Consider the following 23,603-nt stretch of genomic DNA (forward strand, 5'->3'; position numbering starts at 1 on the left):
TGAGCAAATTGGGAAGGTGTGAAAATGCCAAGAGCAGTCTTGCTCATAATAGCCAAAGGTTGGAAAGAATTAAAATGCCCATCAATATGAAAATAACTATATTCATCATATTCATACAACAAATACTGCTACCCACAACAACACATATGAATTTAAAAACATGTTAACAAGAAAGAAGCCACTAGGAGTACATAGAATGATTCCATTTAAATGAAATTCAAAAACTCAAGGAATTTAAGGACTACAATAAGAGAAACCAGAAAGCAATTTTGGGTAGGTAGCAGGGGTGAGGAATTGACTGCAAAGAGGAAGAAAGGAACTTCGGGAACGCTGCAAAATCTTTAGGATTATGGTTACACAAGGGTACGTGTCTTATTTTGCAAAACTAATTGTGCTCTGCAGCTCAAATTAGCACACTTTATTGTTAATAATTTTATACTTCAGTAAAATTTATTTAAAAAGTAAAACTTGAAATAAAAACTGTCTATGGTCCCCTCTGCCTACAAGTCTCCATTCCACAGTGGGAGCAGGCTGGGGGGACCTCCACAAGCCAGTAGGCCCAGTTTTTCAAACCATCCCTCTGACTTCACAGACGACATCAGTATTTCAGCCAGTCTTTAGATTTTTGCTTTGTTTCATTTTCCTTTCTAGTATTGTTTCTTGTTTTGTGAGTTAATATGGAGATTTTTTTTCTTCCAAATTTGGTTCTTTTCCTTTCTTCCATCACCTAATTACATTTCCATCTTTTCTCTGAAGAGTGCATTTATTCCCAAGCATGAGGGATATTCCCAAAACAAACTAAACTATAAAAATTGTACCAAGTACAAACAGAGACTATCTTGACAAGAGCCAGAAGAAGAAGAGATTTGAGCTCCAAATGCAGATGCAACTCTTCCCCCCTGACCACCTAAATATCCAGATCCTGTACGTTATTTAGTTTTCATCCCTAAGATTACTGCCCGAAACGAGCCAGTTTCAAAACCACCTGTTCTATACACTGTTAAAACACTGTTACTACTCGGGCCTATCTCTATATAGTTTCTCTTCAATACTAAACACAGCATGACTCCAAAAAGTTTTTATAAAAAACCAGAATACTGGGTAAGCTTTTGGGGTTGGCAGATGTCTGTGATGCTTCTGTAAATAATCCAGGGCAAGAGAAATAGCAGCTTCCTGCCCCAGTGACACCACAAAACACGAGCACACTACACACAGCTCCACGTGCGCACATCCACAGACATAAACACTCAACCACCAGGCAATTACAGGCACCAAAACACAAGTTACTTTTTTACCTGATGGAAGAGTGAACACAAAAACTGTAACTGTTGTGCTACAGTTCCAAGAATAATAAGAACATCAAAGATGGTGTCAGAGACATAACCTTAGTAAGAAGGTTCACGTCATTCAGTAAAAACATTCAGTTGAAAAAAAAGGAAAAGGAAACACTTATCCAGAGGTTGGACTCGACACATGTAAGAGAGCGACAAGCCTGCAAAGCAAACAAGGTCTCTCAAGAGCTGAGAACCACAAAGCCCAAGCTTGGGCAGAATAGCAGAATCCATGAGAGCCACTGAAAATGCTTTAAAAGGCAGAGGGAAGAAAATATTTTCACTACAAACACACAAGAGTGAGACTACTTAGTAGACAGAGAACCAATCTTAATCACCACAATCATTTCTGAAAATACCTTGCAGTGCTTAACAGTGACAGTGATGTTCATAACGGTGCCCTCTGGCCACCAGGAAACATTAGAGTGTGCTGAGTACCTCTTGCTAAACACAGCAAACCTGTGACATCTTTGTGAAGGTGGCCAAGGGATGTTAGAGCCTCCCTCACTTCACAGGTAAAAGTCCTCTCTGGAGGTCAGGTCCATTTCTGGTGACAGCGTCCTGGTGCTAGGACCTCTGCCCTGGGGCTCGCTCAACTTAGACAATGGAGATGGCAGCAGAGTGAACCCATGGATACGTTCCAGAGCCGCCCGTGGAGGCACCACACAGACCACGTGAGGTTTTAAAGATTCAAGCACATGCTGAAAGCAGGGTTTCTCCTGTTGCCACACATCACCTCCCATCCTACCTGCAGGCAGACAACGCGAGGGCTTATTTGTGGGCTCATTATCACCCGCTGAAACTCTGCATTCTGCACTGTTTAATTAGCTAGTGACTCATGATTCCCAGTTTCCCACTTGCCTTCCACCTCCCAAGTAAAACACCGCCCTCTACCTCCTCCACAGCACTCCTACCCCTTGCTTAATTCTCTCTGCCCTGCTCTCTCCTCTCCTCAGCCAGCCCGCCATGGCACAACGCCCTGTCAGCATGAACTCTCGTGGGCTGCAGTGTTGGAAGCTGTACTCCCCCAACTGCACCGTAACTAGGAAAGACCCACACCCTCTCTCCAGCTGCTCAATATGGCCAAGGAGAAACATCTACCGGCCTGGACACCTATCAGTGCTAATGAGGACAGCTGGTTATCTGCTCGTTTCCTCTGCTAGACCTGGGCCAAAGTGCTTCACACACATTATCTACCTAATCCTCACGAGCGTCCCAGGAGATAGGTTCTATTCGATCCCCGCTTTGCAGCTGGGTGGGCTGCAGCTGGGAGAGGTTACTGAGCAATTTGGACATGGCTGCGCTGCTGCAAGTGGGCAGAGCAGGGTCTGGGCGCAGTCACGGCCTCGGAGCCCGTGCTCTGCACTCCGCGCCAGCAGCCTCCACGGTTTTTCCCTCATGCTGTTAAAGCCGGCACCAGTTCCTGGAGCACGTGCCACACGTCTCAGAGCACTTCATGATGCTTTATCTGACCACGCGGCATGCATCTCCTCTGCCTCTGGAATACTCACTGCTGTTATAACTTACAACAAGTTAGAGGACAAATCAAACCAAAGATTATAGACTTGGAAAATCTTTAGAATTTGCTGTCTGAAAATCACTTCAACACTTACACATATAAGAATATTACCTGGGGTGACAGTTAGCTGAAAGCAATGAAGCTTGTTTGGATCAGGAAAATGCACTTTACACGTACCTGCAAAAGAAACAGCTCGTCAGGAAGGCTAGCGGTAGGCCTCACATTGAGGCGAACCTCGAAATACATGGAAAGTTTAACGCTGCTGAGGCGCCGACAGGCTAAACCAGCAGATTTCCTCTATTTGGTAATAATCGTGCCAGTGTGCTCAAACTGCAAACCACTGATACCTGTATTGTGCTTTCCTCCTTACAGGCTTTTATTAGTTAATTCCAAATTGACCATGTTGTCTTTCACCCTTTAAATGGTTCCTAAAAACAGAGCTCTTTCCATTAATGTCAAGACTGGTGCTACTTTACTTTGAGAAGTCACACCTCAGGAAGATTAATGTATGTGGGTAAAGGCAAGCTAAACATAGAAAAACCAGGAAAAGAGCCCAGGCCACACTCTGGTCTGTACCCACCAGGGCACACAGAAGTTACAAAGAACTGTGCCAGCTGAGGAAGTGCACACCCAGGCCACGGCATTCTTTTATTTTTCCCTAACATCCTCACAACCCAACTGGTAACTCCGCTTGGTTTCCTGGTAGAATGAGGCTCAGCTGACTCAGATGGTGACACTCGGCCCACGTGAGCCGCACCAGAAGGGTCTGGATTAGGAGACCCTGTGGAGAGACCCCCAGAGAGCGCTGCTGCGGTGAGGCAGACAGGGTAAGGTGGCCACAGCCGACATCTGCCACCTTCAAACAAATGACACACAAGAAGAGCAAATACCCAAGGGATTAAATAAAGAAGGAAGATGGAGGGAATATAGGTAAACATTGTATTTTATAAACCTGGAAAATATTATGCTAAATTCCTTGAGTCGTCTACTGACAATTTCTTACAAGCTGTACTGAAAATATCTGCCTAGTTTCACCAGTATGAATTTTCATCCAAAAGAGAAAGATTCTACTTTAGCCTGGACACAGCCTTAGGGACCATCTAGTCTGACATCACTGACTGTGAAAGATGACACGAAGGCCCAGAGAGGTTCAGTGACTGGCCCAAGACCACGCGGGTTATCAAACAGAAGGAAGTTTAGCTCCCAAATTAAAACTAGTATATGCCTCATTTCATTACTCCATGAACATGCCAGATATGACACACAGCAACACGCAGAACTGTTTGTGGGGGTTTTTTTGGACCAATCCTTCAGAAAAATCAATGCAGAGTGAAAGGTAACTTAGTCTAGAAAAGCAGGACAGGGTCTCAGAGATCACACTGTCATTTTCTTTGTTTTTGAAACAAAGAAATCAGGGACTGAAGAATCCAAGGTTTTCATCCAAGACACACATCTGTACCATGCACAGTAGTTTAAATGGGTTTTGTTTTTCCTAATTCAACTTGAAAAGATAAATGCCATTTTTCTAGTGAAATATATGTAACAAAAACATATGACAAGGGTATGGGGAATGCTTCATTAATTAGATAAAGTTGGCACCATCCATTTGTCTTTAATGCTTCATATTCTCATTTAATAAAGGGACAGATATAGACATCAATCCCTCTAATAGAGACTGACCCACCAAGAATAAAGAAATCATCAAGATGGGTTAAAAGGAAAAAAAAAAAAACACACAGTAAAACTCCTAAAAAGAACCAAACCTTTTTAAAGCTGGAGAGAAGTCTAAGCTCCTACAATGGCAGCAAAGCATTAAAGTCAGGTTTTTGTTTTAGTTCAGTGTAGGGGCTATATTGGAGAAGGCAAAGGCAACCCACTCCAGTACTCGTGCCTGGAAAATCCCGTGGAAGGAGGGGCCTGGTGGGCTGCAGTCCATGGGGTCATTAAGGGTCGGACATGACTGAGCGACTTCACTTTCACTTTCATGCACTGGAGAAGGAAATGGCAACCCACTCCAGTGTTCTTGCCTGGAATTTCCCAGGGACGGGGGAGCCTGGTGGGCTGCCGTCTATGGGGTCGCACAGAGTCGGACACGACTGAAGCGACTTAGCAGCAGCAGCAGCAGCAGCAGGGGCTTTATTAAACTGGAGAAGGGAACGGCAAACCATTAACTACTGAAACTCCAGAATTAAGCTTTTTCTCTGTATGTAGACATAGGCTAAGACTTTCACAGTATTTCCATCTAATTGAAAGAGATGTTTTTTATTTTTTGCAAACAGAGAAACCTCTATAAACTTGCAGGTACAGAGTTCCAAACTAGTTCTGAATAATTTCTAAGCAGCATTGCTCTATGGCAAGTTATTTTGTTTGCCTTAATATTTTAGAAAGATTATGAATTAGACAGGAAAGATCTGTTCTTTCATGGCTTCTTGTTTCCTCTTTAGAATGAGCTATGAACTTGTGGAAAGCCCGGCTGTCTGTATAAACTGATTTATACTATAACCACTAAGACTGGGAAAGCAGGTAGGAAGACGGAGAGGAGAGAAGCACGCAGCATGTAGTTTGTTTAACCTGACACCACACCTGTGCGGCCTGGGGAGATAGGTCACGCCTTTTTCAAACCTAAGATACACAGTTAAAATCCTGGTTTCAAAGCCAATTATAGTTTTATTGTTTTCAAACTAACCTTTTAGATAAAGCTGAACTATACTCTATGGGTTACTAACCGACAATCTCTGGGGTTTTTACGGTCTTTAATTAAATGTCTGCATCAGTATATATGTTCGAGCTGGGGGCTAGTGGGAAGACATGATAGGGGCTGAGAACAGAAGGACCACATCATTTTCCTCTTTAATTGGATTTTCCTAGATTCTTACATGGCCTGAAAGGCACAGGGGAAGGACAGAGTGGGCGCAGCGTGGCCCAGCCGCCCCGCCTCAGGAGCTCACCGCGCTGCTCCCTGCCCTGCCCACACGCCGCTGTCTGCCTGTCCTCCTGGGGCGCTTGCAGCAAACCATGCGCAAATACTCCGTAGGTAGAAAGATAGCCTCTTCACAGAGTCCCAAAGTATTTCCTTCTTGTTCTGCCTGGAAGGAAACTTTGAAGTCAAGCAATCCAGCCACTTTTAAGACATTCTTGACCAACACTAAGAAATATATTTTAGCACAACCCACTATACTCATATATAAATGTTATATATTTAAAAGAATTTTTCAAGGAGTATGTACTAATCCTTACATACTGGTTGTACAACCACTGAAGCACTGCACCCCACAAGGATCTTTCCAACTTTCGGTGGGGCTGGAGAAGGCCATCTCTCACCCTGTGTGAGACAGGCCTCTGTATCAAGCTCTCCCGAGCATCTGCTCAGACAAGGAGACCCACGTAATATTTCACTGAAGTTGTAAAAGTCCTCAGCCTTAACCAAATGTAATGATAAAAAGTTCTAATTCCAAAAACCACTACAGTGGTCAAAGCCTTCAGACTCTGATGGTCTTACACACCATTAAGGGCTTGGGAAGGCATCAAGGACACGTATCGCAGGAGTGAACACTGGGTGGGCAAGCCTGCTCATGAGCGAGGCCCTCAGTCAGGCCCATGTGTTGGGCGGGAAGGACCAAGCAAAGGGAGGGACCTGGAGACATAGAGGCAGCACACCTGTCCAGCCTTGGGCACCAGGGCCACTCACAAATAAGCACTTTCTGGATCAAAATGCTGGTACCATCACTAACAAAAATAGGACTGTCCATCACTGATTCACGTGCCTCTTCACTGGAAGGGGACATGGGACGGAATGTGTGCAGGACAAACGAGCCCTAACCAACGAATTCCTGCGGCAGTAAGGAGGGGGGTGCTGTTGGCTCCCTTCTCCTTCCCAGGGCCTTGAAAAAACCCTGCTACCTGTTTGCCCAAAATGCATGCTTATTCCTAATACACATATTAAATAGGTTTTTTGCTATGTAGAGTTATTGAAACATAAAACAAGCTTCTCCATGCAATTTACTTTATAGCATTTAATGTTTGGTTGGGGATGCTATACTTACAAGGTAAATTAGCTTCAAGTTCTGCAACCTCTGTGGAAACAAAGAGATTACTGTTAATATTAGGTAATTACTCCACATAAAATCACCTGCTTTAAATTGACAATTCCCTCCAAAACACTGAAAGAAAAAAAAAATGAATTAACCAAAATCTACACTTGGGTCTGACACTTAGACTTTAAGCCATGAAGTTGCTTTCAAATACACACTGACTTGCAGGATGCCAACAAGTGCAGTCAAGGGCCCTTGAAATTTTACTTTAGTACAAATGAGAATTATTCAAAATTAACAGAAATTACCTATGGGTAAACAGTCACTAAAGCAGCTTTGAAAATCTCGTTCCCCCAAGTAGTGGAACTACTGCCCTCAAAATCTGATTTATATTTATAACTCTGCCTCTTCCAGTTTTTCCAGATTCGTCTTCCCGCGAGGGCTCGCCCAGTTTGCGCTCGAAGTTTTCCAGTAATAGAAGACGCTCTGCCTCCTGCCGGGCCGTGCGCTGGCCCCGCCATCTGTGGGTGCGCCGATGCCCAAGGGAGCCTCCTCTTGAGGCAACGCTCCTCAGCCCCAGCGCTCTCCTCTGGCACTCTCCATCAGGCATGCACTTGGCGCTCAGGCCCAGCACCGCTCTGCCAGGATGAAGCTGCAAAGCCCCCACCAACCGGGCAGGCAAACCAGGCAAGTAGCCTGTGCTCCTGACATATCTGAAGCTTTCCCTCAAAGGCACAGCTTTAGAAAGGGCAAAGTGGGGCCCAGGGCACCTGTGAGGTGGGTGCTCCTGACTGGCAGGGAGAGCTAGCAGGCCCGGAAGTGAGGCGAATGGAAGGATGGGCCAACTGTGGGGGCGCGGCTGGGGGCCACTGAGGGGGAGGGCGACGGAGGTGGGACAGAGGGAGTGAAGTCTGGGCTCATGACCAGGGCTGGGAGCCCCTGCAGCCATGCCACCTGAGAGCATGAGGCCCACAGAGGGGAGAGACTGGCAAGAAGAAAGGCCTCTGGCAGAAAGCAGAGGACAGGAGCAGGGACAGCCACCAGTGGAAGTGCAGGAGCGATTCAGCAGGGAGGGCACACTGGTCTGGTGGAACGAGGGGGTTGAGGCCCGAGGGAGAGCCCGGGATGTGGGTCAGACCCTGTGGAGTGCATCCAAACCAGCAGGAAGGTAAGTGGGAAGATGGAAACCAGACTACAAAACACGAAGGAGCAAATAACTCCTTCAAGTGAGGAGGTGGGCGGGGACGGGGGGGAGGGAGGGGACCCGATGTTTGCAGAGTTGCCTGCATTCGTGGGAAGACCTCTTCAGCTGCTAAGCCATGTCTGAGTCTTTGCGACCCCATGGACCGCAGCACGCCAGACTTTCCTGTCCTTCACCGTCTCTGGAGTTTATTCACATTCATGTCCACTGAGTCGGTGATGTCATCCAACCATCTCATTCTGAGGCTGAGGGTTTAGGGAAGAGCCAGGCCTCTGGTTTCAGCTAGTTGACAATCTGGGTAGAGACAGTTGGCCCACTAGACATATTAGCTCTGGGGTCCAGGCATTTGGGATAGGTAACCAGGAAAGTGAGGTGGGGCAGGGGAGGGAGGAGCCAAGAAACGAAACAAGGGCAGTCTGGGATCACATGCAAGCCTGAGGTCTATCCTCCGGGCAGTCCTGTGCTGTGGTGCCTGAGAACATACGCACTTAAAACAAAATGCTGCTGACCCTCTACGGTTCATTAGCACCATCCTTATCAGGACCCTGAGGACCTTTCTTTCTGATTGGTGCACTCTGGCCCTGCCATGGGCTTCCCTGGGAACTCAACTGGTAACGAATCGGACTGCAATGCAGGAGACCCTGGTTTTGATTCCTGGGTCAGGAAGACCCCCTGGAGAAGGGACAGGTTCCCCCTCCAGGCCTTCCACAGAACAGGGCACTGGGCAAAGGAATGCTCTGGCGCAGCTCACACGGGCCTTCTGACCAGGCCGGGGTCAAGGGCCTGCTCCAGCGGTGCACACAGGGCATTCATTTTATCACAAAAGCACACATCTGACCAAATGAGTTATGTATATTAATCACTTCTAAATAAACATCGTCCATATAATGAAACCTATATGGTTTTAAGGCAAATAATATTTATATATTTATTATATTATTAGCTTTTGGTTGACCCTTTGGTTGGCCCTTTGGAGAGACCGAGCTGCCCCCTGGGACCCGGTTTTCTCTGGCACGCTTATTCTGGCTGCTGTCATAAGAGCTCTGGTCGTCAGTTTTACAAAAGCCCAATGAAACAGAAGACGTGCCCAGAGGACGTGAAAGGGGGCCACATGACAGAAGGGAAATACTTGAGAAGACAGGCTGGCACCAAGGAACAGGGAAGAGGTGAGGTCTGGGCGCAGAAGGGCAGAGAGGCGCTGACCAGGGCATCATGTTGACCGAGCAAAAGAACAGACCCTGCACACAGGGATGGGGTTGGGGGGACGAGAGGCTCTTGGCCAAGGACGCCTCAGGCGGGGCAGGGATTCTCCGCCCTGACTGCACATAATTATCTAGGGCGTACAATCCACGTAGTGTAAACAGACCAACCTCAAGTGTACAGTTCAGCAACTCTTAGTAAAATTTGGAGCTGCGCATCCATCCCCACAATCTAGTACCTGCTGAGCAACCCTTCGCCCCCTCATCCAGACCAATTACACTGAAAAGCCTGGGTGGGGCCAAGGCCACTGAATCTTATTATTCTCTCCAACTGTAGGAAGCCACTGTAGGCTATTCTGCCAAGCTAAAACATCTACACACAGCTATTTTCACAGACGGATTTAATAATTTCACATCGTGGTCTAGACTCAAACTCCGAAGAAGAGTGTTACGCCTGCACTTCCCCATTCAGTGTAACTCCCTCAGGGGAGGAAGAAGAGGGCCAGGTAGGGCAGCCCCAAGACCCAGTCCAGTGATGACCACGACCACAGTCAGGGCCTCTGGTCCAAGAACCAGTGTGTGCAAGAAATACGACCTTAGAGGCAGAAGGGTTTCATTAAAGCAGCTGGACACTTTGGTCCAGCCCGGTACAGAAGATAAATGAACTGCAACCTAGTGCTCCTCTCAGGGAGGGGCCACAAATGACACTGCGCACTTCCAATGAGGGCAAACAGTGACTCACTAACAGCAACAGCAATTAACTCAGAAAGTGCTGAGCCTCTAGGTTGTGTCCACCTCTTCTGCAACCCCATGGACTGTAACCCACCAGGCTCCTCTGTCCATGCAGTTTCTCAGGCAAGAATACTGGTACGAGTTGCCATTTCCTTCTCCAGGGGATCTTTCCAACGTAGGGATTGAACCTGAGTTTCCTGCACTGAAGGCGGATTCTTTACCACTGAGCAAGCAGGGAAGTCCAATTAACTCAGAATTCACATACAAAAAGGCTATGACCAAAGAAACGAGCGATCTGCTTTACATGCCTGAAAGGCCTCTTGGCAGAGCAGCAGTCCTGCCCTGCTTGAAGGACACTCACTACCCCACCTGGAAGGTACCAAGAAGTCAGATATTTTTAAACTGCCAGAGTCTTGCCTATTCCAAAGATGCCAACACCTCTCTGGCTCACCAGCCCAGCCTTTGGAGAGATACCTGGCACCTTGCACAATTAGGTGGCTGCACAACTTCCTCCTGAGAAATTAGACTCTTTTCCTTTCTAACTAAAGACCAAACCACAGAGCCCACTTGAAACACAACTGCCCTGAAATGTCAGATTATAAAATCCACCCATTACCACAACGGCCCCCACACAGCATGGACCCCCCTCCTGCTGTGGGCTGCTCACAACAGTGCTCCAGCTGCTTCCGCACTGCCCGCCCCTGGAACCTGCATGTTGTCCACGGTGGGGGCTGTACATTCGATGCAGCCCTGGGACCCTAGTCCCTGGGCCTGAGCTTGGCACACATGGGGTGTCTGGAAAACGCCCACCGAACAAGCACACTTCCAGCAGAGCGGCAGCGCAGCGTGGACGCCCTGAGGCGTGAGGAGCCTCCTTCCTCACACAGCTGGCGACCGAGCCATTCCCAAGGTGTAGTGGGCTGAGCTGAGTCCCCTGCCCACATTCATGCGTTGACGCCCTAAACTCACGTGATGGCATAAGGGGGGCCTCTGGGATGTAATCAGGGTTACATGAGGTCGTGGGGGTGGGGCCCTCATGATAAGACTAGTGCCCTTACTCGCCAGGAAGCCCTCCCTAGGAGCTGAATCTGCCCATGCCCTGGCCTTGGCCTTCCCCGTGTCCAGGCCCCCCACCCCCACGTCTGTGGTGTTCTATCATGGTAGCCTGAGCTGACTAAGACCAAGCCCAATCACAAGTGCCAATGGTTCTGGGCAGGAGCCAGTTCCTGTCAAGAAACCCAGACAGGACAGCTGTGACCTCTGACCCAGGCAGGGCTGGCAGCTGCTGCCCAGATGACTTGATTACCTCTTCTTACCTCGATCACCCATATTTCTTAGGTTTCTCAATCTAGGACTTTATCTCTTAGCTTCCTGTCTGTCTCTACGCCTTAAATGCCTCTTCGGCACTGCCAGTGTTCACGAACAGTGCCCTTATGGGCAGACACCGGCCCCAAGGGCATCATCCCACTCCCAGAGATGGCACTGCCACAGCTGAGGCCAAGCCCCCACCAAGCCACTTCCACTCAGTCTAAGGGCCCTCCAGCAGCACACTGCAGAAAGCAGGCCCACAGGAGAGGAGTCAGGGCCACACCACACTCTGGGGCAGCAAGGATGTAACCCTGAAAACCAGCAGAGTCTGCAGCAGAGACTGCTCTGGATGGGGGTGGAGCCCCACGCCATCCGACCACCCACTCTCAGCATGAGCAGACAAAGCTGACTGGAACCCTCATTCCTCTTGCACAGATCCTCCCCACTCCCACCGGCCCCACCTCCCCCAGATCCAGGGCTATTTGGGGCTATTTGGCAAGCCCAAGGGGGCTGCCACATTCCCAGGCGGTTTCACTGGTGTTTAAAACCCTGTAAGAAAGCATTAAAGGGGAGCCATGGGCCACCACCTTACCCCATGTTAGTAGGGCTCCTCCTCTCTGGGCCACTGCCCTAGTTTTTTTTTAAACACATTCTGTAACACATAGCCCACAACTTCACATGCTGCTAAATGCTCTGGATGCTCTGCCAGCATGGCCAGCCAACCCCGAGCCCACCTCCAGAGTCCTGGGCAGGGCTGGCAAGGACAGAAAAGCTCTGGGGAACAACAAATGCTTCTCTCTTGCCCATTCTTCCAGGAAGCACCCTGGACCAGAGCCCTCCCTACACCACCACAGCGCTGGACTGCTCCGGTGGCACAGAAGCACTCAACCAGGGAGGCCACACGTGGCCCCTTGTGGGGACACCTGCACCTTGGATGTTGGAAAGCCCACGCACGTGGGCAGCCAGGCCCCTGGGCTCAGCAAGCCAGGCCAAGAGCACAGAGAGCCGCCACAGCCACGGCAACAAGAACACCAGTGGCCACATGGGGCATAGGGGCTGAGGGGATGAAGGCTGCAGAGTCAGTCCCTGCAGTTCCCGATTCCAGACCTGGCCCTGAACTCAGTCAGCTCAATTCCAAATCTCCACATCTAGCAAACGCTTCCGACCAGCCTGCCTGGAGCCCCTAGAGGTCTTCAGGGGTCACTAACAGGTGGCTGGCACACACCGGGCACTAAAATCTTTGTTAAGAGAATAAGTCAAAGGACAGGGAGACCCACTGACGTGTTCCCATTATGTGAGAAGTAAGCTTCAGAAAGACAAGGAAGTAGGCCATTCTGCCCAGAGGCTTTCCTGGGAGGTGGGGGCATCATCAGACTCAGAACTGATGGACCCAGTGGAGCCACAAAGGCCCATCAGAAAGCAGCGCCCCGCCCTGTGGCTGAGGACACAGGGGACAGCCCCCAGCCAGGCCCAGACCTGAGCTGGGGTCAGCAGGAAATGCAGACCCAACACTCTCCGCCCAGCATCCCAGTTCCCCAGGACTCAGGAAAGACAGTCTTTGCCCAGAAACACTCAACCGCGCTACCTCAGGGACTGCTGTCGCAAGCACCTCTCCAGTTCCAGACTGGAGGCTGTCCCTGAGGGTGACCTGAGGGGTGCAAATGAAAAGCTGGTGTGGCCCAGGGGCCAGCGTGACAGAGGCCTCATGCTGGCCAGCTGCTCCAAGGCAGGCCCCGGCGCTTCCAGGGACAGCCGGCTACACCTGTCACCTTCTGAACCAGGCCCACAGTTCTTCAGTTGTGCAGCCACCACTGGCCCTCACCACTGGGGACGAGTGTCCCTGTCAACCTCCAACCTCCCACGTTAACCCCACAGCCATCTGCACCAAGCAAGATCCCCTACCGTGTAAGGTCATCCAAGCATGACAACAGACCAGCTAAAAAAATATTTTTGCCTGGAAGCGTCTGTGGTCTCTCCTCTGGGATATGGGGTACACGGCCCAGATGCCCTCTCAGTGAGGGCTGACAGCAGACGGCCTTCCTTTCTCAGTCCCTCCAGGAACCATAAGCTGCACAGAGCCCTTGCCTCGGGCCAGACTGGTTGACACAGAGCAGGAAGGCCTGACCGTCTCACCGGTCAGGCAGGAGCAGGAGCAGACGGACAGGCCCTTGTCTGTCCTGGGGCCTTCATCAGAGCTCTCCCTCCCCCTGCTCCTGCTTGCTCCACCACCCTCCAGAGGGCTCACCCTTTAATAACTTCATGGCACACCAAACTCCCCACTTCCAGGAACTCAGCACATACTACTGAGTCCCACAGACACATTAACACACTTTCTACAACTTATTGATCCTCACGAGTATCACTTTCACATGAGCCAGAAGCAAAGTCACAGCCCTGGGTGACTGTCCTGACTGCAGCAATCCTGCTGAACGCAGACAACCAACCTACTTTTTTCCAAGCCCCAAAAGAGGAGTTTCACCTAGAAGGGATTTTTGCAATTATCACCCCTCCAAGGACCTCACCAGGCCCACAGGGGCCATGGACTCCACCAGACCTCACTTCCACCATCAGAAATCCCCAGAATGAAGGCTGCGGCCACACCTAACCAGGAGAAGCAGTGCTTCAGGTGTGGACCAAGCAATCACCACCCTTCAGAGAATCCTCTATCAGGCGCCTCTTGCCACAGCTTCCCCTCTCAGGACAGGCCCACCCTTCCTCTCCACCTACCCCGCATCAGAAGCCCAAACTACTCACCACTCAGTCAGCCTGGCCCGCCCTGGCCTGGCTGCCCCCCGAGACTGAGGGAGAGAGCAGATCACACGAGGGCCACGTTACTCTGAGCTCTGCTGCACAAACACCCATCAACTGCAAGTGCTTTGGGGCCCAGAACCCTAATAACCCCCAGTGTTTCTGGGAGAATGAACTGGTGGCCTCACGAGGACGTTCCGCACCTCTCCCTGATGAGGCTCACATGAAAGGACCTCAACCCAGCCTGTCAACCCAGCCAAAGACATCTCCTGTCCTAGGACCTGGGGCAGAGTCCAGTGCTATGGGCCTCCATGGGCTCCCTTGGGCTGTGTCAGGCCCTGGAGTCACCTGAGGGTTCCCAAGGGAGTCCCTGAGCAGGAGAAGGTGTGGTGGAGACTTTGTGCCTCCCTGGATTCTCTTTTCTGTGGACTGGCACTTCTGTTCTGCTCCTTCAGGTTCTGCTTGCAAGGTCTGCTCCCCAAGTGCCTGCCCTACCCCACAATGTGAGTCTGGCTGTCTTGCTACAATAAAGCTGAAACCTGGGCAAGTTTTTGAACCCCTCTAAGCCTTAGCTCCAGTTGTAAACTGAACCACTCACCTGGCAAGGCTTAGCGAAAGTCAAACAAGCACTGCCCTACAAAGTCCCCAGCAGAGGGCCTGGCCCCAAGTGCTCAGTGGACAGCAGCTGCCGTCAGCCATGAGGAGGAGGTGCAAAGAAGGTGGCATCGTCTACTGCGCCAGTGCCCACCCACAACTGCTCCGCTACAACCCCCCTCATATCAACTCCCTGGCATTAGAACACCCTCCCCTTGAAGGACCGTAACCTCAGGCATCAAACCCCTTCCCTGGCTTGTCTGCCTGGCTCCCGGCTTCCTCTGTGGGCGGGACCCTAGAGCCAGCAGCCGGGAAGTCTCACCAGGCCTCCAGGTGGGGGCTGCAGCCAGGCCCCACCCTCAGTTCCCACAGGGTGAACCTCCTGCGTTGTGACACACTGCAGTCCACGCACTCCCTGACATAGCAAGTACCATCAGAAAGTCAAAAACGATCCTTCCTCCATCTTTAGCCCATCATCCCCCAGGCTGGGAGAGCCAGAGCTCAGTCAGGACTCAGAGGCAGAGAGAAAGCAGGGACGAGGGCACCACCTATCTCCCTGAACCCGACGCCTCTGTTCACAGGCTCAGCGGTGCTTTGCTTCCGAGAAGGCCCAGCACGGAGCACTCACGCATGCCAGGTCTCCCTGATCAGATCTGTTCCTGGACATGCAAACGCCAGGAACCCCCACGGTGTCCACCTAATGCAAAATGAATCAGGCGGTTCTAACAAGTTCCTTAACACTCTGTGCTTCCTGGAGCCTCACACTTACCAAATGTAAACATGTGTCTCAAAGTAAAAAAGTGCTGCCAGCTATAAGGTCCTTCAAAGAAGAAACCGTTTCTTCTTCTTCTGTGGGTCTCATGATCCTGGGAAACTGCCTTCTGCACTCAAGAGTTGCAACTCTGTTCAGTCACTAACCACACAAGCTTCTCACACACACACACATATCCATCCGCACACATACACGCCCCCCACACACACACTACATAACCCTTCTCCAACACTACACAGCTCTAGGACACCTTTATTAATTCTGTGAAGAAAATCAATTTTGCACAAGGCTCTCCTAAGGCTGTGATTTGAATGAGAGAAGGACCCTAAGAAATTACCCTCCCTCTAAGGACGAGTGAGATCCTCTGGGGCCGAGGAGTCCAGGAGAAGGGCCGCCCCCCAACACCTAAGACGCCACTGAGACCAGCCATGGGTCTGCTGTCCCTGGCGCCTCACTCCTTCCACGAGCACTCGGGCGGCCCCTGCAGAGAACACGCCGAGTGTGTCAGATACACCACAGCCCTAATGCCATTTTCCTGCGGTTGGCATTCCCACAGTGTGTGCACCGTGCAAAGTCCTTCTGTTGCGAGTGATGGGAAATCATGTTAAAAATGTTTTCAAACAAGTATTTCTATTTAGCAGCAACAGGCTGCTTCATAACCCCAAAGGGCCACGTGCCAGACATCGTTTTGTTGTGGGATATAAACACAGCTCACCGGGTGGCCCTTACCTTTAACAAGCAGCCTGTCCCTCACAGACACCCGCCGAGTGGAGTCAGAGGCTGTGGCTGACGCCCGGGACCCTTTGAGACCATCATCCCGCTTCAGCTTGCTTGCCAGCGTCAGCATCACTGCTGCCTTTTTCCTGAAAGGCCAAAGGCAGGTTAAGCACCCATCTCCAGACACTGAGACAATGATGTACGGTGATTTTTAATTTTTTCCCATAATTCAGTTGTAGAAAAATGTAGTATGTAAGATAGATTAACAAGACTGCATTCCTCCATAATGAATTTGGGTAATCTCTATGCCTCTCTAAATCTAATTTTTTAAAGTATGAATGAAAAATTTAAAAGGAGAGCCAAGCATTTCTCACTCACTGAGCAGTAGGCCCTGGGGTGTTGAGCTCATGTCTAGGGCAGCCTCCACTGACAGGTTCCACATGGGCCCAGCACTGTTCACTGCCCTCCCCTGCTGCGGGGACCGTGCCTCTGAGGGTGTGGCCCCAGTGTCTGGCCCATCGTGAACCGAGGGGAGTGTCCGGCCCTGGTGAGGCGGGAGCACCGCAATGCTTTCTTCCCTCCTTCGATAAGGGTGCGGCATTTTCACATCTGTGTGCGTTGTGCTGTACCCACACCGGAAGGCAACAGCAACTTAATCAAGTTATAATTAATGCCCCAGACTACATCCTTTTCACTTGGCTGCTTCCAGCCCACTTGTGTTTCAGGTTCCCTCCCGGACAGCTCACTGGGAAGGACAATAAAAACCAAGCATGGGTGATGCACCTGACTACTTGGGAGGAAGGACTTAAGTGTCAGCAGTGTTTACAGACACAACTGTCCTCCAGCATCGCCTTCCTTATGTACACAAATCGCCGTTCCTGACGGGCTGCCTGACTCCTCCTGCACGCTTTACCAGTCGCAGAGGAATTCTGGAACTTCTGACTGAGGACAAAAATTGATCACCAGCTCAGTATTTTCATAATTTCCTTTGTTGTTTTAAATATCATTTCCTTGCAATATCACTCTGATCATTTCCAAGAGAAAATGATCCAGAATTTCCAGATTAAAAATTTAAACCTATGTAAGGAAAGAACTTAGTTTGAGGCCAAGACCCTGAAAGCCAAACTATAAGAATAACTCTCTCCCTCCAAAAGTGGTATCTTTTGGAGAGGGATATGGCAACTCACTCCAGTATCCTTGCCTGGAAAATCTCATGGACACAGGAGCCTAGTAGGCTGCAGTCCATGGGGTCACAAAGAGTCGGGCATGACTGAGCGACTAACACTCAAGTAATATCTTGAGCCAGTTTAATCTAGTCCCTCACTTTTCACATCATCATCTGTGTATCTCCCCACCCCACAAAGACTGTAAGATTTTCTATTATCAACACAATATATTGAATATGCTCTTCTGAATTACACAGGACCTATCACTCACCTAATCCCTTTAGAAACCATTGGTCTCAATGCTTCAAGAGACAGTTCTATTACACATCAGCACTCATGAGCTCCTAGAATATCAGCTCTGGGAAGGACCCCTTCCCCTCACTCCCACTTTTTCATGGATGCGGATTCTGGAACAGCTGGGGCCTGGGATCTGGATCGTGTGGGGCCACTCAGGTTCTAGAAGAGGTCACCATAGAAACACTGGTTTCCCCCGAGTAGATGATGGGGATGTTTCTATCCTGAAGGTGGTGATGGTTCCAGAGCTATATACACACATCAAGACTGATCAAATCATATGATTTAAACATGTACAGTGTAGTGGACTTCCATTGTACCTCGACAAAATTGGTCAAAATGTGATACCAAGCCATCACTAGTTTCCTTATTCCCACTATACCATGCCGTCTCCTCAGGTGGACCTACAGAGAGGATATAACCGTTTAACTCACATCTCAGCTTCACCCAGGGTGGGGGACTATCGCTTCAGCTTACAAAGCAATCTCACGACGGAGGGCTGGGGTGGCGTCAGGAATATTTGTGGGCTCTAGCCCACAAGCTACCAGGGACAGCAGCACCATCTACAGCCTGGGGCTCCTGGTTACCCCCCACCTCCCCCAGGCCCACTCCAGGGAGCCTGTCATTACTCCCTCAAGCAGATCTGGATCCCAAAGCAGTGTCAGCCTCCTGACCAAACCCACTGCCAGGCACCCAGACTTGAGGACATCAGTCTTGCCACATCCACAGGGCGGCCTGATGATGCGCCAAGATCTCCGTCTATCACAAAGTCCACTTGGTTTTTAAACTCTAGCTGACCTTGGTAACACAAACATGGCAAACAATAAAAGCACAGCCTGTGTAAACAGAGTTCGGTGGGCAGTACCCTAGGACAGTCATAATAAAGAGCCCAGTGGGTCCCAGGGCACACGAGTGGCCCACACCCAGCTCCCTGCAGACCTGCACTGAAGGGGCTGCTCAGAGCATCCGGCAGGACCGACTGGCACACAAAAGGCTCACACCAAGACGTTTCTGTGTCGCTCAGCCTGTGGACTCTGCTTAATCATCTCACACTCCTGCCCCCACACTAAATTCTTCTCTGTGGGCAGAGTATGCCCCATACGCAATTCCATTTAGAGTCAGATTCCTGGTTTTCGACATTCAACAAGTTTGTGACCCTTAATAAAAGACACTGGGCTCTGATTAAGCAAGATATAAAAACTGTGATGTCCTGTTTTTCCATAGAAGACAAAACATATTCTGAACATTCTAAGAAATCTAATTATATAATGAACAGCTATTTCTCCATCATCTGCATCATTTTCATACAACACTTTAGGGATAAACCAAAGGTCTAATTTGGGCATGTTCCATAGCTGTTAATTTAACTCTGTGCAAAGAGATATGAATGAAAATAAATTATTCAAGCTGTCAGGTTAACTGAACACCTGTGGTTTGCTTCAGAATTCTCTTTTCCTTCGTCAATATGCTTCACCCTTTGAAGACCTGGTTTAAAACTAAAATTTCCCTTTTACAAAAAATTACACTTTGACCATGGCAGCATTTTCAGTAACAAATCAATTACACTGAATAGCACACTCAGTCTCTAAACTCCTTAAGCTGTAACTGGCCCATTTAAGTTCTTCCTCTGGGTAGGACTTTATTGCAACTGTTCAAAGATTTTTATGTGCTACTTACTGTGGTTTAGTTGCTAAGTTGTATTTGACTCGTTAGCAACCCCAGGGACTGTACCAGTCAGGCTCCTCTGTCCACGGGACTTCTCAAGGCAAGAATACTGCAGTGGGTTGCCATTTCCTTCTCCAGGGGATCCTCCCAACCCAGGGATCGAACCTGAGTCTCCTGCATTGCAGGCACTGTCTTTACCACTGAGCCACCAGGGAAGCCCCTGTGCTGTTTACTAGGCTCACCATCAAGAAGTATTTACTCAGCGTTCTGGCCTACAGTGGCAAAATCAGGTCAGGCCACCTGTACAGCAGGGGCCAGTCAGCTCCTGGGGTGGGGTACTCCTTAGCTAGAATTCTTCCTGCCTTGGCAGAGTCCCAATCTGAGTGCAAAAGATGGAACTGCATGTCACTAGGGGTCAACCAACTCCACAGTCAAAAAGGGACCCAGATCAGGACATAAAAAGGTCCACACCGTATCGTCCTCCTTCGGAAGGCCAGGGCCCAAGGAACCCACCCACCTGGCGTAGTGGTTGGCTGCCTGATAACCTTTGGAGCCCAACCCTTTTATCTGGAGCGATAAACCGGCCTCCCCCTGCCCTGCCTACTACCCGAGGGGCAGTTTGTCCAGGTGGAGGTCCTCAAGCCCCGTACCAGTTAACCTGCTGGTGATTCTTGGAGCATCTCCCCCACACGGGCCCTTCCCCTGCCTCATCCCCTTACCGGCCTGGAACCCTCCGTACAAGGTAGATGGGCCTCCTCCCTGCTCCTCAGCGACACCTCGCTCATTTCTGGAAGCTTCTGCTCAATCTGACATCCCGGTCTGGATGCCCTGCCTCCCCTCACCACCTCATCCCGCTTCTTCCTTCGGATAACCGATGACTATGCAGCAGATTCCTGCACCTCCTCCAAGAAGCCTTCTCCCGCCACTCCGAAACCGTCCCGACCCGACTCGGGAGCTGGGGGGGAGGGCAGAGGGGCGGGCCCGATCCCGCGTATGACAGATGAGGGAACCGAGACCCGGGGAGGGGAGGGCCACACCCAAGACTCCACAGCAGCCGGGACTCAGCGGCCTTAGGGATGGGTCCAAGATACCCTCCCCTCATCCTCTGCCCCGGGAAGACCCTCCAAACCGGCCACAGTCGCCCCCAGTGGGAAGCCGCAGGCACGCCGGCGAGGCGGGCGCCCGGCTACTCCGCACCCTCAGGGGCGCCCCCCAACTCCCTGGCCTAGCCCGATTCCCCCGGACGTCGGGAGTCCGGCTGCCCGCGTCCGAGTCCCGCCGCCTCCAGCTACTTTGGACCGGTGACCTTGAGCCCGCTGGGCGCTGCGTTTCCTCGCGGACAATGAGGCTCGCAGCTTCCCCCCCGAGACGGCGGGCGAGAGAGGGGGGCCGCGGCGTGCCCCCAAAGCCCGGGCTCGGGCAGGCTTGTCCGTGGAGCCCCGAGGCCGCCAGCGCCGCGGCCCCGCACTCCCCAGCCCGCGCCCCGCGGCGCCCGCCGGCCCTCCGGCCCCCGACAGCGCCCGGCCGGGAGGAGAGGAGCGGCGCGGCCTGAGGCGGCCCCGCGGCCGCCTGCCCGCCGGGTGCACCGGCGCCGAGGGAGCCAAGCCACCCTCCTGCGGCCGCCGGCCGCCCGCCGCAGGGCCGCGCTCTTCTCACCTGGGCACCCCGAGACAGGCGAGGCGGGCCCGGCACCCAACACCATGCCCCAGCCGGCCGGCGGCAGCGAGACGCGGCCCCTCACAGCCAGCACCGGCTCCGGACGGCGGGACCGGAAGTGGCGGGGCGGGGACTCGGCCGCTCTCGCCTGAGGCGGCGGCGGCGACGGCGGCGACTGCAGCGGGCACTTTAAAAAAAAAATTCAAAGGCCTGAAGAACTTTATTTGGAGCCTGACACACGAACAGCAGTGTGCCCTGCGGCCGAGGGGGCCTCGCTCATTGGCTGCGGGGCGGGCACTGATTTTGCGGCCCTCGCTGATTGGCCAGTGGCGACAGGGGGGCGGGTCGCCCAGTCAGTTCCCGAGCCTGCGCGCCAGAGCTCCTGGGACCCAGAGCTGTGTTCCTGCCTCCATTCATTTGGTCCCGTGCTGGGTCTGGGCCTGCGGCTCCGGATCTTCACGCGGCGTGGTCCGCTAGGGCGGCCAGGCTGATGCTGACTCCTCGGTGGATGGGGCGCCCGCTGTACGCCCATCAGCGTGCTCAGAATGCAGAGGAGCGGCCCAAAGCCCGTCGGGAGTGACCCGGGGCGCGGCTGTCTCAGACCTGCAGCTTCCAAACTCCCCGGTGTGCTCCTGGGGCCCGCAGTAGAATCGGTGGGCCCTTTCCTGTTGTCCTACGTTTTTTATTCCTTGTTTCATCGCTTCATTTCAGTTCAGTTCAGTCGCTCAGTCGTGTCCGACTCTGCGACCCCATGAATCGCAGCATGCCAGGCCTCCCTGTCCATCACCAACTCCCGGAGTTCACTCAGACTCATGTCCATCGAGTCAGTGATGCCATCCAGCCAACCATCTCATCCTCTGTCGTCCCCTTCTCCTCCTGTCCTCAGTCTTTTCCAGCATCAGGGTCTTTTCCAATGAGTCAGTTCTTCGCATCAGGTGGCCAAAGTATCAGAGCTTCAGCTTCAGCATCAGTCCTTCCCATGAATATTCAGGACTGATTTTCTTTAGGATTGACTGGTTGGATCTCCTTGCAGTACAAGGGACTCTCAAGCTTCTTGAGTACACACTATTTTCCTGTCCCTTTGAGTCCTGGTGTAGTTGGTAACAGGCACTGTGGCGGGGTTATGCAGGGCTCCTGGAGGAGTGAGCCATCTGAGAGAAGAGGTACGCCTCGTGGACAGGGAATAAATGGCCAAGAAGTTAGAATTTTATTTTCAGAAGCCCCACTGAGAGGCATTAGAGGGTGGTGTGACAAGATCAAGTTTCCTTTCTAAAAGAGGCTTCTGGTTCTGAGAGCTGGTGGAAGAGGGGACAGGCAAAGAGGAAAGCTGGGTCAGCAAGACCAAAGAAAAAAATTCATGGTGTTACTTCTGTTTGGGGACAGTTTCCTCCTTCTTTACCCTAATTTTTTTTTTTAAGCTTAGACATCACTTTCTCAGAGAGGGCTGAAAGCTGGGGAGGTGCAAGCGCCCCTCTGTGACTTTGCTGAAGCTCTGAGCTTCCTTGTTCCTGGTGGGCAGGGCCAGTGCCTGTTTCCATCAGCTCCTTTTCTGTTTCCCATCATCTGATCCTCCTCCCCCGTCCTGACGTGTAACAGGTACCAGATAAATACTACCCGAGGTTGTTGCAGGAGTCCTGGAGAGAGAAGATAAGGCCTTGAAGCAAGGCAGCAAGTGAAGGTGCTGTGGGCTGGCCTGGGTACTTGTCTTGCTGAGTAGCACTCTACAGGACGGCCTGAGCGCACACAGGCCCATGGTGACCACACCTCACCAGTGCAGATAAACGAAGCCATTCCTAACTCCATTTCATGAGGCTGCCTCATGCCTTCAGCTGAGCCTTACTTAGGGACTTGGTTGATTCCTATGAACTTCACAACAAGCTAATGAAACAGGTGTTTTATTATCTCTGCTTTGTAGATGAGAAAACCAAGGCACAGACGTCATCTACCTGCCAAGGTGCAGCTGGGGGTCTGCCCTCAACCCGTACACCATGTCCCTTAGGTGGCAGGTGCTGCCATCGGCCAAGAGAAGGGCAACGCTGGCCCTCCTGCTTCCTAGAGAAGCAATTGGTTTTCATCCATAATCCCTTCAGAACCAAACTTTCACTAACTTCAGTACAAAAGACTTAGAAGACAAGATATACATGTGGAATCAATCTGAGGAGGAAACTGGGAGCCTGGCTTCTAGCTCTTAGTGGCTCTGAGTCTTGGCCTCTGGGGACTGGCCTTGTCCTACCAGATGCTTCTGTGTAGCTGGGGCCTGGCCTCAGATGCCTCTTTACAATCCAGGCCATGGAGGGGCAGTTGCTTCCCTCCCGGCCTTCCCCGTGTGCATGTGTGTGTGCATGCCGGTGTGTGCTCATGCCCATGTGTGTGTGTGCATGTGGGCATGCATGTGCACATGCCCGTGTGTACGCGCATGTGTGTGCAATTGCCTGTGTGTGCACATGCCCGTGCACCTATATGTAAAGGCAGAAGGGATAGAGGACCAGTTGTGAGCCTCTAGTAGGGAAGAACCTTTGTATTCTCTTACAAGTTAATCATCGAAGGGATATTGCCTATAAATTTAAATGATACATAATGGCCCATCCTTGGGAACCCTCTGTTCCCGGGGAATGAGCATTAACCTAAAAGTCATTTGTTTAGCTTACAGGAACCATCCTGACCAGGCTC

At 51.3% G+C, this 23,603-nt stretch overlaps 1 protein-coding gene across 6 annotated transcripts in view; it reads right to left on the minus strand.

Moving 5' to 3' along the window:
- The window catches only part of UBE2F (ubiquitin conjugating enzyme E2 F (putative)), a 45,335-nt gene extending 24,282 nt beyond the window's left edge, over nt 1–21,053 (minus strand). Inside the window, exons 1-5 of one of the 6 annotated variants that reach the window (XM_060398830.1) lie at nt 19,997–20,234; nt 19,290–19,368; nt 16,165–16,298; nt 6,894–6,923; nt 2,962–3,027 (exon numbers count right to left, since the gene is read on the minus strand). In XM_060398830.1, the coding sequence (XP_060254813.1) occupies nt 2,962–3,027; nt 6,894–6,923; nt 16,165–16,282 (214 nt within the window). In that variant the 5' untranslated portion in view covers nt 16,283–16,298; nt 19,290–19,368; nt 19,997–20,234. Of the gene's footprint in view, nt 1–2,961; nt 3,028–6,893; nt 6,924–16,164; nt 16,299–19,289; nt 19,369–19,996; nt 20,235–20,933 lie in introns of those variants that run through there. The other 5 variants (XM_015091821.3, XM_015091822.3, XM_015091823.3 and 2 more) reach the window with 5 other exon arrangements.
- Nucleotides 21,054–23,603: the final 2,550 nt, after the last annotated feature.

Source organism: Ovis aries, chromosome 1 (genome assembly GCF_016772045.2).
Source record: "Ovis aries strain OAR_USU_Benz2616 breed Rambouillet chromosome 1, ARS-UI_Ramb_v3.0, whole genome shotgun sequence".
Taxonomy (NCBI): domain Eukaryota; kingdom Metazoa; phylum Chordata; class Mammalia; order Artiodactyla; family Bovidae; genus Ovis; species Ovis aries.